The 16,624-nt window shown below is 40.2% G+C and overlaps 1 protein-coding gene across 3 annotated transcripts in view; it reads right to left on the bottom strand.

The window, feature by feature from the left end:
• CDH12 (cadherin 12) overlaps positions 1 to 16,624 on the bottom strand; it is a 539,802-nt gene that overhangs the window by 26,671 nt on the left and 496,507 nt on the right. For all 3 annotated transcript variants that reach the window (XM_058021180.1, XM_058021189.1, XM_058021198.1), the window contains one exon: positions 14,525 to 14,778. In XM_058021180.1, coding sequence (XP_057877163.1) covers positions 14,525 to 14,778 — 254 coding nt within the window. The remainder of the gene's footprint in view (positions 1 to 14,524; positions 14,779 to 16,624) is intronic.

The following is a 16,624-nucleotide window of genomic DNA, read 5'->3' as shown; positions in this document are numbered from 1 at the left end:
CTATATCTTTGGGAACCAAAAACTGAACAAATATCTTATATTTTTATCCATTTAAAAAGCTGAAGTAAAATGCTGATGCTGAGATAATAAAAGGAAAAGCAAATAAAATAACCATGCTGACTCTAGAGAAAACTGCAGCACACAGTAAAAGATTTATTGCTTGCTTAGATCATCACTTGGGACTCAGATTTTCAGCTGGATCTTCAAGGGGAAACAGTGAAATCAAGAACTGGAGGCTTCTTTGTGCTGCTTTGAAGCTGATTTGGTGAAGTGCTTATAAAATAAGAGATTATTCAGAACAGCTCTGATGCTGCAGAGCTGCTGCATTTTCCTCTTTCATTTCTCCTCCCCAAGCCTCTGATATATCAAGGAATGCAGAATCTACAGAGGTCAGTATAAGTATGAAGTAACCTTTTCAAAGGTTTTATAAATTTCATGAGGACGCCAGGCAAAAGTTGCTGGATAAGCATCTCCTCCTTGTTCCCATTTGCATGCTGATGGTCTGACCTGAGCAACATCAGGTTTCATCATTTACTTCTAAAATTGGTTCCTCTCTCCTCCTATCGGGGCCGAATTTCTGTACTGTGTTTCCTTCACAATATTTTAAGATTTATTTTCTAAAATAATCTGTTGCTATAGCTCTGTATTCTTACTATTTCAATGAACGCTGACAGCAGTTTTTCAGCCATCATAGATGATTCTCTGCATTTATTTTCCACAGATTCTATTCCAGCTTATTAAAGATGGATGTCACAGCATCAGAGAAGGGTGGAGGTTGGACCTCTAGAGGTCATCTGGTCCAAGCCATCTGTTCAAGCAGGGACACAAAGAGACATTCACCCAGGACCAACTCCAACAGTTTTTGGGTATTTTTTTAATATTTCCACAGACACTCCACCACCTTCTTGAGGAATCTGTGTCAGTGCTTGGTCAACCTCACAGCAAGAAGTGTTTCCTGTTCCTGATATTCAGAGGAAACCTGTGCTTCACTTTGTGCCCACTGCCTCTTTTCCTGCCCCTGGACACCACTGAGAAGTTGCCTCCATCCTCTTTTCACCCTCCTTTTAGATGCTCCTATGTGCACTATGTGTTTTTATAACTGTTAAGACCCTCTCGAGACTTCTCTTCCCTGAATTGAACACTCCCAGCTCTCTCAGCCTTTCCTCACAGAAAGAATAGGCCAGTTCCTTCATCACCTTCTTTTGCTGGATTCCCTGCAGTATGTCCCTGTCTTTCTTGCACTGAGAAGCCCAGAATTAGGAGACAGTAAAAGTAGAAATATCTGAGATCTGTTTGTATCTACAGTCAGAATATGACTGAAACTTCAAAACACAGAGATCTCAAGAAGTCTAAAACTCTCAAAACCCCTGTTGTTTAAGCTTTATTACTTACACTGCAAACAATATACAAAGTGCAAAATATATAAGAAACTCTGTATGCAATAACTATTTAAACATAATAATAAACCTTAAGTATTTTAGGAGAGGAAAGTATAGTCAATGCTTACAAACAGACCTAAAGGAAAAATTCAGAAGGAAAAGACTTGGAATCTGACCAGGCTACAGTTATCCTTGTAGATGAAAGCCCTTAAATGAAAAATACTGGGAAGCTTATTTCTTATTCTATACTAACGAGATAGCTTCATGGTCGACTTGGTGTACCAAAGTGCAGATTACCAACTAACACACTTCCCCGTAGCACATAGGTTTTTCTTAGACATAGTTTTAATTCCTTAGCCCTCATAATTCTCTTTCAAGCCCTGAGAGGTTCACCAATTGAGGTGATTTGATAATGGCTGTAGCCATTAAAGCTCTGTTTTATTCTCACAATTGCTTTCTAGGATCCTTGAGAAATCTGTTCCTGAAGAAATTTGAAATAACAGTTCTTGATGAAAAATCAGGAAGACTATTATTTGAGGTAAAATTACAGTTTGTGCCTCTGGGATAAGAACTGGCTTTTCAAAATCATATCACCAGGTGGTACAAGTGCTGTGAAAGAAACCAGAAACTATTATGAACTTTTATGATCATATTGTTCCTTTTCCTTCACTTTGGCTACTTAGCTGTTCTGAATTAATTGAAAAGCTTTCCTTGCAAAGTTGTTCTTTCCCTTGAATCTGAATGCATACGTCTTTATTTTCAGCATCCACTTCTTTCACAAACAGGCCATTGAGAGCTGTAGTCCATAAACTTCTTGGGTCTACACATCTATTTCAGTTCAGTCTCCTGAGTGACATTTTATAGCGTAATATGACTGCATATGCCAACAGAAGATCACTTGCTGTTTTTCACAGGCTTCAGTAAGTTGATGAATGACTGCCTGTAAATAAAAGTCTCTCAATTTTAGACTTTGTTTTCAGTTGCTTTTGACTTGCCGGACTTAGGAAGTAATATTTCACACTTCAAGTGCATCCAGGAGTTGATCTATGAAAATGTATACAAGTCAAATGAATCCAACCAGTCCTTTATGCGGCAAAGTCTGATTTTTCACTAGCACAGTCTTTCTGACTTGTGCCAAAAAGTACTTACCTTTGCTCCGTGTTCCTGCCAGTCTCGAGAAAACCCACACAGATCAAAATGTCAGTCTGCATGTGTCCCAAAATTGCAAAGAAGGATTTTTAACGCACAACTCCATCTGCTTCCAGTGAACCTGCTGCAGCATCACAGAGGGCTAATGAGTGACTACATTTACCTTCCCCACTGATCATGTGTGATCGCTGCAGCCTTGAGTAGATAGATTTAAGATTAAGGTTAAGACAAATTCACACCTTTTTGGTAGTTTCTCCTCGTAGTAGCTCCAAGCCAATCACTGAATCAAGGTACCACAGACCCTGAATTGATACAACTGAGCCACATACAACTGATACCAGCTGAGCTGTGATAATTGTCTGCATGCACCTAATCCATCGCAAATGTAAAATAAAATGCAATAATTTAAACTACCATGAAGAGGATTGACACAATAATTTGTTATTCACACTTTGTTTCAGGTGTAGAGACTGTGCTGCTAGAAATCAGTTCCTTTTGATGAACAATTTTTACACAGAAGATAAAGACTTTTCTGCCTTCTGTTTCAAGAGAAGTCACTTTTTTGTGCAGTTCCTTAAAACAACCCAGTTGCTGGGGAGGAAGACAGGTCATTCAAACCTAGAGAATGACAGAGCAGTACATGGAACCATAGGGGAAAATCTTACAGGAAAAGGGCGGTGGAGCAAAGGATGTGATTGCTTGAGTTCATGAAGTTTGGGATCTAGAAAACAGAACAAAGGAAGAGTCAGAAAGTAGGGAGCAGTGGGATCCAGAAGTAGGAGTTAATTGCCCTATATCATACCCAGCATTGCTGGAAGGTAGGTAGATGGAGATCTTGTTGATTTATAGTAGCTTGGTGTTCAGTGAGCCAAATGAGAATGGGAAGGAGAGAATAGTGAGGAAAGAGCAGATTTGTCTGCTAAATGTGGCATTGGAGCCCCTGGGTGAGCAAGGATAGGTTGGATTCCATCTACACAGGGACTCTCAGCCAATGTTATCCAGTTCTAAATGCAGATGTAGCACTGGCCAGAGAGCTGGATGGGGCTAAGGCCACCACCAATCACATGTGTAATTGGGGCTCCTATAAAAGGAGCTGGAGGAATAAGCTGGAGGCTGTTTGTCACATGGAGCTTTGGTGTGTGTGAGTATTGTTTCTGTCTCCAACAACTGACCCCATGGAACACATGGATAATAAACACAGTATGTGTTGGTATACCACACAGGTGTGGGGGGCTGGGAAGGAGGGGCTGGGGTCCCTCCCTTTTGCCAAGAAAGCTGGGGTAAAACCCCTACAAGAGAATGGTGGGGAGAGGTGTGTGGTAGCGTAGTGCTGTGGGAGTGGTACCAGTTGAACCTTCCAGTTGAACCTTGTGGTGCCAGCCACATGGCACAGCCAACTCACAGCAGCAAAAGGCAGGCCACTCTCTCAGTGGGTTCAGCGGGACACCAGCAGCCCCAGCGCCAGCATCCCAAACAGTGACCCAAAAGCTCCAGAGCCCAACACAGCACTCTGAAGAAACCCCAACTGTGCTGAAAATTGCCACTCCAGGGGGGAAAGGAGGTACTCCTGGGAAACCTTCTCCTACACCGGTCAGGGCATGGGAAAAGCCCCTGCAGGGGGCCCAACAGGCCTGTGGCCATCTGGAGCAGCCCACCCCTCTCATCACCATGGAAATGCCAGGTCTGCCCCCTCCTGAGACCTAATGAGCTTGCTCCAAAGAAACACCTTTGCTGAGTATAGCCATGTCTCCAGGAAGTGTGGCACCATCCCGATTCAGCCTCTGATGGCTGTGACAGTGTTCACAGGGGTCCAAGGAAGAGGGAAGAGATGAGGATCTGACTCCATGCTTCAGAAGGCTTGATTTATTATTTTATTATATATATTATATTAAAACTATACTAAAAGAATAGAAGAAAGGATTTCATTAGAAGGCTAGCTAAGAATGAAGAACAAAGGCTTGTGCCTTGGACAGAGAGTCTGAGCTAACTGGACTGGCACTGGCCATTAATTTGAAACAACCCTATGAGACCAATCACAGAACCACCTGTTGCATTCCACAGCAGCAGATAATCATTGTTTACATTTTGTTCCTGAGGCCTCTCAGCTTCTCAGGAGGAAAAATCCTAAGGAAAGGATTTTTCGGAAAATATCATGGCTACAGATGGCCATGCCTGCTTGCTGTTGCCCTACAGGGGAGAGCCCTAATGAAACACCACTAGCACAAAGGTGCCAGGTCCTAGACACTGCTACAGCCTCTCTGAACCTTTCTCTACAGAGGTGTGGCAGCAAAAGTAATGAGGGAGAGACACAAAAATCTGCAAAAGATGCCTATCAAGGTCTTTCATACTACATACTTTCTACATACTCTAATAAGCTGATAATAAAAGAAAAGGTCGAGCTAGTTTAATAGCTCCTTCCTCAAAAGGGAAGACTGCAACATCTACATATGTTAAGGTTAAACTGACACATAAAACATATGGCAAAGTGATTTCACTTTTGCTATCTCTGTTTTGTAATACTAAAGATTATGTGTGTTTATGGTTTTAAATAGGTTTGTTTGTAACGAGAGGGCAAATAGTGACATTTGTCTGTGTGTGTATTAGTTATAATTGTTTATAAGTTTTAAAGACATTTGTTTATATAAGCACTTAATTATAGTTCTTTATAGTTTTTTTATAATATCATAATTTAGCTAAACAACAAAGCCAACTATTCTGTGGGATATAACTGAGGGATTACTTTTAAAGATGTGATGGGGAAGCCCATCCAGTCTAGTCTCAGCTCTGGCCAAGCTGTGGCCTTAACTGGTGAGAAAGGTGTTCCATAAGACCCTTCCAGGCTAAGTCATAGCCCTGGGCAGGCTATGGCTTTGTCTGGCAGGGAAAGTTATCAAAACCAGGTATTTCTGTGTTAGCTAAATTGGCTTTGCAAAAGCTTTACTTTGAGATAAATATGGAGGCTTCTGGAAGAAGCCCTCCAAGTCCTCACTGGGAGAAAGAGACCCCTCAGCAATGGCAGACCCTGGGTGATGGTAAAGCACATAAGCAATTGTAAGTTTCACCTTATTGATTTTGTTCTAAGGTATATGTTGTACTCCTATTATGGTTATTAGAACTAAGAAAAGGGGAAAAGAGGGGTGGATATAGACTCATCTCAAAGGTCTTAAGTATTCTCATATTCTCATGTTTTTCTCATGTTTTTTGATAAAAATCATAGCATGACCTGGCAAGCCAGGGGCTCATCAGAGGAAAGAGATTGTCAATAGGGAGGCATTCAGTCCATCAACTTACTCAAGCTCCAGGAGGCAAATATTTAGAGAACATCAGTGGCAGAAATATGTATGGTTATCATTGAAATGGTTTTGAGTTGAATTATTATTGTTTGTAGTGTTAAGTTGTAATTTTGTAACTTTTAGGCATTAAGCTTGTGGCATGCTAACCTAAAAAGATTGCAATGCTAATAGTTTTAGTTGACAGCTTCCGGATGGGAGCATCACAGCTCAAATGATACACAAGGTACTCCACTACCTGTGGAGTGAAAAAGCCTTATTCAAGTAGGCTCATCAATTACATTTTTTACTATAACTGAAAGGGTGAGTTGTGGCATTGGAGTCCCCGGGTGAGCAAGGATAGGTTGGATTCAGTCTACACAGAGGCTCTCTGCCGATGTCATCCAGTTCTCAATGCAGATGTGTCACTGGCCAGAGAGCTGGATGGGGCTGAGGCCTCAACGAATCACATGTGTAACTGAGCTCCTATAAAAGGAGCTGGAGGAATAAACTGGAGGCTGTTTGTCACATGGAGCTTTGGTGTGTTGTCCCTGTCTCCAACCACTGACCCCATGAAGCATGTTGATAACATATTTGCTAAAGATATTCCTTGGGATTCAGAGAAAATGTTGGAGGGAAACAGTTTCCGTAGTTTTCAAAAGAAGATAAAGTAGCTGCAACAAAGTGAAATAAATACATCAAGACACTGAGATCAAAAAAGGTATCTGTTCTCAGCAGAAGAAAAGAAGAGGATAGAGCAGCACTCCCATGAAGCTAATGGGAGATGGTTCAGCAGTAAAAATACAGAAACCAGCCATGGGAGAAAGAAAGACTGTGGAGTAGGAGACTACTATTAGACAGAGCATAAGAGATATAAGAAAACACTGGGCTAGTAGGAGGACAGAAAGCCATACCAATGCATCTGCAGCAGAAACTGAGAATTAGTTCTGCAGGATTTTAATTAAATAGTTTGGATAAATTAGAACTTGGACTAGAAGTTTTGAAAGTGGGGTGTGCAAAGGATGGAATATAGCTAAAATTGCAACAGAAACTGACAGGAGGCAACAGAGCAAGAAGTGTGCAGAACAACCAGAGCAGCTGAAAAGGAACCAAAATTCATGAGTGTCAACATCTCTTATCTGTACAAAACTGACTTGTTTCTCTCCATCATGATACCATACACAGAAAAATGGCTGTCACTTAATCTGTTATTAAATGAAGACACTTGAGGTGCTGGAACTAGATGTCCCAGATTTCCTATATATGTATGAAACTGTAAGAGGCATTTTAATGTCACAGGGTGGGACTTTTCTTTTTGAAGAATAATTTAATTCAAAAAATGCAAGCACAAAAAGATTGGAAGAATTATGGGACTGAAAACTCAAGCTCTTACATACTTTAATTCTTCTTGGTGCTTGCACATTAAGGTATGGTGTTCTAGGATTCTGGAAGAAATCTTTATTTTCTTGATCTTAACATGACAAAGTATTTTTTCTAGGAAAACAGAAACTATTCATAAAAGTCTATTGTGAACTAGTTAAAAAAAAAAAAAAGGTTTTCCTTTGAAAGCAGATGCGGGGAATACAGTCTTATCCCATAGATACTGAGGACAGGACTGACCTATGGATAGTACATGACTTTTTACTTTAAAATTTCAGTTTCATGACTCTGGAATTAGTAAAGAAGATGCAGCTTTCCTGCTTTGCTTGGTTCTTTTGGTTCATAAGGCAAAACTCCTGAGTCAAGCAGAGAAGACCTGAAGGACAGTGTTTTGGCACAGAATATGAAACCCATTGTTAATTAGAGTTGTCTGGGATTCACATCAGGGACAATAATCCCATTATACGTTATGCTGGAAGATCATCTTCATGGAAATCTGACAACTTCAGACGTGTCAGTGCAAAGTTGTTGAACTTCTCACACACTGTTAGACAGAGCTCACTAGGAGGTACTGAAGGTAATTCAGTCTTCCCCTTCATTTCAGATTTCTTGTTATTTTGACAGCTTTGTCTATAACATTCATGCAGTATGGACACATAAAACAGTGACTTATAGGAAGTCCTAAAACCCCTTGTTCCAGAAGTACAAGGGTCTTTACCAAAAACTTGCATAGTTACAAATTACAGACCTCGCAAAATATTACAGGACAGCAGCATTTTTTCCTCCCAGTCATCTTCAAATTGTCATAAACTAGAGGAGTCTGAGAAGAAAATGAGATCAGAGTTGTTTTTGCAAGTGTTTTGGGATTTTTAATGGCCAAAATGTACATAGGTCTTGATATTAACATGTTTCTTGAAGCACTATGGATGAAATGGGAATAGACAAACAGATCACTTGAGACACATAAGCTCCAGATTTAACACAGTTTGAAAATTAGGTGCACTGGGGTAATGTTCCAAAGCAGCTGCAAAGCCAGTCACCCTTGCAGGTGTTGAATATCTGCAGCTCTTTTTCCCCTTGTGCTGAATTTCCTGTTCATTTCTAAGTGTATGCTCTGTGCCCTTGCACTCCAACATCTCTAGCAAATACCTTTCTACAAAACAAGTCTTTTAAGTTTTCTTACTTGTCTAAAATTTTGATACCAGTAACAGAAGAAAAGAGAAAAATAATATAACCGTCGCCATTTTCAATGTCCTCCAGCAAAATATTTTCTTTAACAGCTGAATCCAGTTTTCATCCTTAGTCGTTATCTCCCCCTTCCTGATGTGTCTAACATAGCAGATATAAAATTTTTGTCTGATAACATGGATTTAGTTGCTGGAACAAATATTGTTTCTTTTCATGGGAGCTGCTCTAGCTTGCATTGCTCTCTGGAGTTTTGCCTTCTGTTGCATGCAGTGCAGATTTTATCCCAGTCTTTATTGTTTGACAGAATGTTGACTGTTTCTTTTTTCTGTTACGGACTTCTTAATGGGCAAACAATTCCAGGAAAAACATTTCACAGAAAATGAATGAATCTGTGGAGAAACTACAGCCAGTAGTTGTAGTACTACCAGTACTATCTGGTACTTTGTATGGCTGTGTCTTCAAAGAGCATGACTTGCTTTTCCCCATTTGTTTAGAGTGCATATTTACTCAGAAGTTTCTTGGACTCTTTTGCAATATGATGAAATTTATGAAGTCATTCTTTAGATCTATGATTTCATCTAGATTTTAAGCAGCTTACAGAGGTTAAGATAAAAAAGGATACAATAAGATACAATAAGGTTATTGGTTAAGATACAATAAGGACTTGCAAACATATTTAGCACCTTCAAACTCACACTTTTCTAAATTATGATCTTGTTTTGTTGTTGTTTGTTTTCTTGTTTTTCATTTAGAGTATATAAAACTTACAGAATATTGAATACTTATACATTGGTGTATTGGGTCTGGTTGAGATGGAATTCATTTTCCAATAGCAGACTTCACAGTGTTGTGCTCTGCATTGGTACCTGGAAAGGTGTTGATAACACACCAGTGTTTTGTCTGCTGTTCAACAGCTCTGGTACACCATCCATTCAGTGTCTCCAACATTTCCCAAGATCCTGGGAGGGGACACAACTACGCCACCTAAATTAACAAAAGGGATAGACCATACCGTATGACATCAGCCCAGATATAAAAGCTAAGGAAAGGAGGAGCAAAGGAGGGCATTTGTTATTGTAAATATGTTTGCCTTCCAGAGAAACTACTATGTGCGTTGAACTCCTGTGTCCTGGGCAGTGGCTTAACATCCCTTGCTGATGGGAAGTAAAGAATAAACCTTTCTTTTTCTCTTCACTTATGCATGCACAAAGTTCCATTCTTACTTTAGTAAATTGCCTTATCGAGTTGTTTTCCATCCTATTTTCTCTCCCCGTCCAGCTGGAAGGGGAGTGATAAAGTGGCTTGGTGGGCATGTGGCATGTCTCCAAGGTCAACCCACCACAGTCCTTTTTATTGCCCACGGAGAGACACAAAGGCAGTTCTATCTCTCTCTCTCTCCGACTGTCTGATTGTCTGTCTATCTATCTATCTATCTATCTATCTATCTATCTATCTATCTATCTATCTATCTATCTATCTATCTATCCATATTGCATGCTATAGTAAGAGCAGCTATCTAGTAGCAAGCTCCTTTGTGGGACATGGGGTTTGTCAGCTGTGCTCCATATGTCTCTGTTTTGCTGAGTTTGCTGGGAATGTGTTAACACAAGCAATAGCTCTGTGCTTTGCCCTGACATGGTAGCCTTGTTATGCAGGGGGAGCTATCTTCTGTGGATGATGAGGAAATACATCTCCCTCTCCCTGCCCAAAATTGATGTGAATGACTTTATAATACAGGCTCCCATGGACATTGCTCATCCTTATTTAAGCTGCTTAATACTGTTAATAGTATTAAGGAATACTACTGGCGCACTATGGGATTTGTGGAATCTGATGTCATCCTGATGTTAGAGAAAGCAAACTTTAAGTATGGAGACATTGAAATGTGCCCTGAGGCATCCAGTTCCTGGGTGGTAGGGTGTGTGGAAGAATTTGGGCAGGTTCCTAGGGTGGTGATTACCTCCAGTTGCCTGTGACTTTACACCTGAACACGTGCCCAACCCTGGCAAACTGACCCATCAGTGATGGAAGGGTGCCTTGCCCACCCCAGTGAAAGCCAGCAGCTGCCTGCCCTGTGCTGGGGCTGGACCTGTGCGTGCCGTGCCGCTGTTCAGTCCTCACAGAGGTCTGTAGTTGAGGCAGGAACCCAAACTGCATTTGAGGACACTATGGCTGACACAGGGCCTCAAACCACAGCAACTACAGTACCTGCACCAGTAGTGAAAACAAAATAACAGATGAGGGAAGCTACAGGTTCATATAATTGATAAGAAAGGTAGGAAGAGGAAAAGAAGGAGGAGGAGAAGGAGGACAATCAGGAGAGGAGAGGTCAGATGAAAAAGCTGGTCATTCAAGAAAAAAATTTGAAGGAGTGAGGCAAATCAAATAGGAACCTGAAGTTACCTGTTCCTTGACCTCATCAGAACTTTGAGACTTGTGGAAAGACTACAGTCGCCAGCCAGGTGATGCTGGGATAACAAGGCTGACAGTCAACAATTAGAAGGTCATGAGGCCACAACAGCAAAAATCCCTTGCTAGAGATGGGGAAATTGAAGGAGGAATTGGAAAAGAAGGAGCAATTTGCAGTCTCTAGGCCTAGAGATGGCCTCTCTAAAGCATGAGGGCATGAAGTCCATTTAAGGAAGACCTTGTGAATTCGCCAGGAAGGTGGATCACTGCAGATGAAGGTATCCAGTACTTGAGAGAATTAGAAGTCCTGGAAGTGCTTTATAGTACAGTAAAAAGTGATAATGTCCTTGTCTAGGTTTAGGGACAAAATTTAGGATAAAATGCCCCGGAATGAGCATTTTCTCCAAAGAAAAGGACTTTGATAATCCTGCTTGCCAATGAGAGAAATAAATCCTAGTGGGTCAAAGTGCAAAAAAATCCAAAACAGTTTATTAACAAAGGAAAAAACCAAAAGAGTGCCTGCAAGGCACAGAAAAGGACTGAATAAATGCTAGATACTGAAATTTCAAAAACTTGACCCCAACCCCCCACGAGAGAGCATAGCCATGAAGCAAAGATGGTATCAGGGAAGGGGAGGAACAGGAATTAGCGTAGCTACTCGGGTAGAATAGACTGGAATTTTTCTGATGTTATTCTCTTTCTTGCAGAAGGAGAAGCTGGTGAGTTTAAGTGTCCTTTCTGCTGTTGGTTTAGCTGCTTTGAGGTCTCAAGTCTGGGAAGGCCTCCCCACCAGCTCCCCACGTGGGTCAGAAAAAAAAAGAAAAAAAAAGGAAAAAAGAGGAAAAAAAAGCAGGAAGAGTTCAAGGAAAAAAAAAAGCAAAATAAGAAAAACCCCAGCTTTTAATGGGCATAAGCAGACAATTATGAAATAAAGAATCATTATAAAATCACCACAAGACAGTCCCTAAAGATCCAGAGGATGCCCTTTGCACAATGACTATATGGAGGAAGGTGGCTCAAAGTGCCCAAGAAGCAGCATCATATAACAAGTTGTCCCAAAACAAAAGAGGCCATGCTCTATTTACTGCTGGATCTTTCTGCATGGTAGGAAACCACTGGAGGTGGAAAGCTGCTGTGTGGAGTCCTACACAATGACTGCTGTGGGAGGAGAGCCTCTTTGCAGAAGTGAAAGCCATCCAACTAGCCCTAGAGATTTCTGAATAAGAAACAAGGCCTGTATTCTATCTCTGCACTGACTCGTGGATGGTGTTCAATGTCCTGAGGTGGTGGCTGCAGCAATGGCAGAAGACTAACTGGCAACACAGGGGCAAACCCATCTGGACTGCTGTACTGGGGCAGGAAATTGCTGCACAGGTTATGACCCTGATGAAGATATGACCCTGAATGTAACTCACATAGATGCACAGGTGCCCAAAAGTCACGCCACTCAACAACACCAGAACATTCTGGGACATACTTCATGCTTTTCTGTGGGCATGAACCAGCTGAATCCACTCAAAAACCTGACCCTGGGAAGACTTACGCAGCTTGTTGGTGTAAGGGGTCACCAGGAAGAGCATAAAATGTAGGGGTATTAACTTAATGTATTAATGTAGATGGGCATTTGGACACTTAAGTAGTGAGTTCAGGGCTAAACAACGTAGATGTGGATGTTATAAAATGGCTTAGGATTCAATATTCCAGTGAACACAGCACGTGGACAAACCATCGAGAGACAATTATTTTTCTTGTGTAGTTGCAAATACAGAATGAGTAAAAAGCACTTGAGTCTCCTAGGAGCATTTGTGAGACAAAAAAATCTCACTGAAGAGTGGTTATACATCCAAATGATTTCACTGTCATATGAAAAACTGCTCAACAATGTGATTAAAGGCTTTCTATCTGGTTGCAAGAGAGTATGGTTTTCAACAGAATTTTGACATCACTGGGGCTATTTTCATAGGCTACCACCAGGGAAAAAGGTTCAGATTTGAGTCTTTGTTAGTGAAGGTTTTGATCCTTTGTCAGAGAAGGAATGGGTCACAGAATCATAGACAATTGCATTTCTATATTTTTAAAAAATGAAGATTATATTAAAAAAGTGAAACAAACAGAAATAGTAAAAGTTTTAGGCAAAAATTAACAGTGACTTGACAAAGCAGGAGCTACAGTCACTGTTATATGTTAAATTTATACATATGATTACAACTAACATGCTTATTGTATGTTTTGAGAGTATAAGTACTGCGTCAAAATACACATAGTTATTAAGCATGGATTTAAGAAGTCCAAATTCAATTTGTAATCAAATATGCATGAAAATGCATGCACTCGGTAGACACTAGTGGCATTTCCTGTTCTGTCAAAGTCCCATTTGATAAACATTAATATTTAAAGACTGATGACATGCACTGTGTCTTTAATATTTCTTATGAAAATCTGGGGATAAAAATGTTTCCTGCAGTCAGGCAGGCCCAGCACAAATTGGTAGTGGAAGTATGTGTTAACAACTGCCTACATCTTAGACTGTGTCTAAGCTTTAAGGAGCTTCCTTATGACTCTGGTTCACTTTAATCTTTTTAATGTGGCTGTAAATAGGTTCTCAAAATCAATATATTACATTTGTATACCAGATTCCCCCTCCTTTTTATATCATTAAAATAAACTATAGCAATAAATGAGAGGCTTGCCTGGCAGGAGTTCCTTGTGCTGAACACAGCCATGTTGGTCACAATCAAGTCCCCATAGCCTCAGCCAAGACATGTGATGATTGTATATGAGAACATTTGTTCTTTGCAAGACATAGGGAGTAAGTGGTGAAAGGGGCAGTTTTGTCACCCATTGGGGTCTAACTCATACAGATATAGCAAGTAAAACAAACTTTCTCATTACTGTACTTTGGAGATATATTTGTGCAAGATCCAGTGTAGAGGACCAGACCTAAGCACATTTCGTCTCAAACTTTCTGAGCTTTGCTACAGGAAAGGTGTGATCAGAGGAGAGGATCCTGCAGAGGTGGGGCTGAGCTGTTCTCACCCAACTTCCTGCTCCACCTTGAGGCTCATTCACAGCTTCTACCTGCCAACTCATTCCGTGCAGAAATGCTGGCTGTGCATGTGCCAACAAACAGTGTGAAAAATCTCCTTTACATAAGAGGCGTGGACCAGGTTAACTATAAAAGTCAGGGATTGGGCCCCCTCAGTCTCTCTGGAGGTGTGTTGTGGCATCCTCCAGCACAGTTTGAGGAGCTTGTGGGAGTTGAGAACCTATTGAAGTGGATTGTTCAAAATTAAGGGTCACCACTCTTTTGGAAGAACATTTAAGAATTTAAGGGTTTGTTAGCCAACACCTTGTGAATCAAAGTGATGGTACAATAATAGCATGAGAGTTCCTGACATGTGTTTTTGTTCAGACTGAAAGAGATTTTACAGCAAATATCACATCCTCTACCAGTGGGTTGTGACACCCAGGCACCATGCTGTTCCTTAGTCTTAGCACAGCATCTCTGAAGTCATGTTAGTGTGTGGTAAGTTACATGATCAGTATGATAAGAAGCTATGAGCACTTTATGATAATTCACCCAAACGAGCACCTCCTTCCAATATTTTGTTCAGAGCATCAGTTACCTGTTACAGTGACAGACTAGGTATATTTTATATCTTCATACTAAATTCTTTGCCAGTGCATGCACCCAACTGTCAGCAACACTTTGGGTTGTCAGAGTTACTAAAGGAGGAAAAGCTCTCTTACCTAACTGAGCTGCTGCCAGCATCAAGGTCTTGTGCTGTCACTGCACCTATAATGGTCCCCACAGGTGTATCCTCATAGACTTCCATCGTGTACATGGGCTTGCTGAACACTGGAGGCTCATCCATGTCCAAGACATTTATCTTCACAGTGGCAGTATCTTTGAATGGACCCACTGAGTGAAATCGATGGTCAAGATGGAGATTGGAGGCCTCCACCTTAAAGGTGTATGCCTTCTTTGTTTCAAAGTCTAATGGCTGTAGAAAGAACAGAAGCAAAACATTAGATTTGACTAAAAATTAGGCATTGAAAAATCACTTTGGTTGGATTAATCTGACAAAACTTAAGATGCCTTTTGTGTAAAATTCATCTCCTGAGCTAATCAATCATTTAAGTTTGTTTTGCAGTTCATCTTATGCTAAGGTGAATTTTGAAATAGGCCAGATGAATCACAGTCAGGAAATTACCGCTTCTCTACATCAAAAAAATCAGGATGACTGGCATGGATGTAAACAGTTACGGTGTAGATGTCTGAAGTTAAATGAGTGAGATTCATCTCTTGCAAATGAGCTGAGTGAAGGTTAGTCAGAGATTTGCATTTGCAGCTCCTATGCACCGGCAATCAACGGTCTCTAGTGGATCCAGCTCCTTAAGTAGAAGATTTCCTGGTTTTTTTAGCAGGAAAGGCTTTCAGAAGACCATGACAGTGATGAAGATGAGCCCAAATGAAAACTCTGATATATACTAATGAGTCAAACCAAACTTCAGGTACAACTTGGAATGTGAATTCTAATTTGATCTGAAAGAAGTTTTCTTGTAAAATGTCGATCGTAGCAGTGAACTGCTATTCATGCCATATGTTTGATCTGCATGTACTTTGCAAAATGCAGACTTTGGCTCTGTCTTATGATCCTAGGTGTAATTCATAAGGTCTTGAAGATGACACAGCAGATTTTGTGTAGTTATGTGGGGTTTTGACAGAATGTATCCTGCAAATTAAGGTTGGTTTGATGTAGGTTTCTGTCAAGGCATATCAATTCAGTGCCTTTGCTTCTAGAAAAGTAATCATCTCAAAACCCTCAATACAATCTTATTTAGTTGAAAAGGTGCAGAAGCTTCATTTTCATTTAAAGGGTTTATCTGCATTGGCTTTCATGTTGTTTTTAACGTTTCTAACAAAGCCTTTTCCTGATGTCTGGGTAACACTGGCACCTAGTGGTTTCTGTCTATAATTGTTAAGCTGGAAATTTGCTATCAGGAACGAACAAAAAAAGAATACGTTCACATGTGTATGAACAAGAATATTTCAATGTCTGTTTTTTTTCCCCCAGTGTTTTCAGACAGTTGTCACAGCCAGGATAGATTTAAATTCTTCAGTTTTCTGTCCTTGTCACAACAGGACATAATTGGCAAGATGACTTGTGTAAATTGAAATAGCTCCATTAAAATCAATTGAGTTACCTTGACTTGCATTAGCTGAATCATAATGATTATAAATCCTTATAAAAGACTTTGTCATTTAAATAGACTAAATGCTAAGTCTTTTTATTTTTTTTCTTTGAGCTGGGGACTTAAAATTATCCATATAAATTTTAATGCCATAGAAATAATCACACTTGAAAGTAATTCACTACCAAACACAACCATCCTCCTACAGACAAAATTACCAGAAAAGCCAGTATGTGCTGTACCTTTGTGTCTGGACTGACAGAAAGAAGAAGAAACTGATCCTGAGAAGAAACAGACAAAATTAAGTCTGGTAGATCTCACGTCCCAGTTGTGAAATCCTAAGATATTGCCTTCACTAAAAACAGACAAGTTGGTCCATTATCCAAATTGCTGCCACAAATATTTTCATTTTCTATACTACTCATACACACCTGTTATGCATTGCCAAAATAATTTTACCCAAAAAAAAAAAAACAAACCAAAAAAAACCAAGACAACTCTTCTGCAAATATTTATATCAACTGGTAACACATTTAAAAAAAACATAATAAAAGAAGAAATATGAAGTTTAAGGACTTAGTCTGGCGAAGAAAAAGTCAGGGGTTAAACTAGAGATAAATGATTAAGACAAAGAAACTAAGAAATATAAGCTCC

Source organism: Melospiza georgiana, chromosome 1, assembly GCF_028018845.1.
Source record: "Melospiza georgiana isolate bMelGeo1 chromosome 1, bMelGeo1.pri, whole genome shotgun sequence".
NCBI lineage: Eukaryota > Metazoa > Chordata > Aves > Passeriformes > Passerellidae > Melospiza > Melospiza georgiana.
This window is presented reverse-complemented; position numbering and strand designations above follow the sequence as displayed.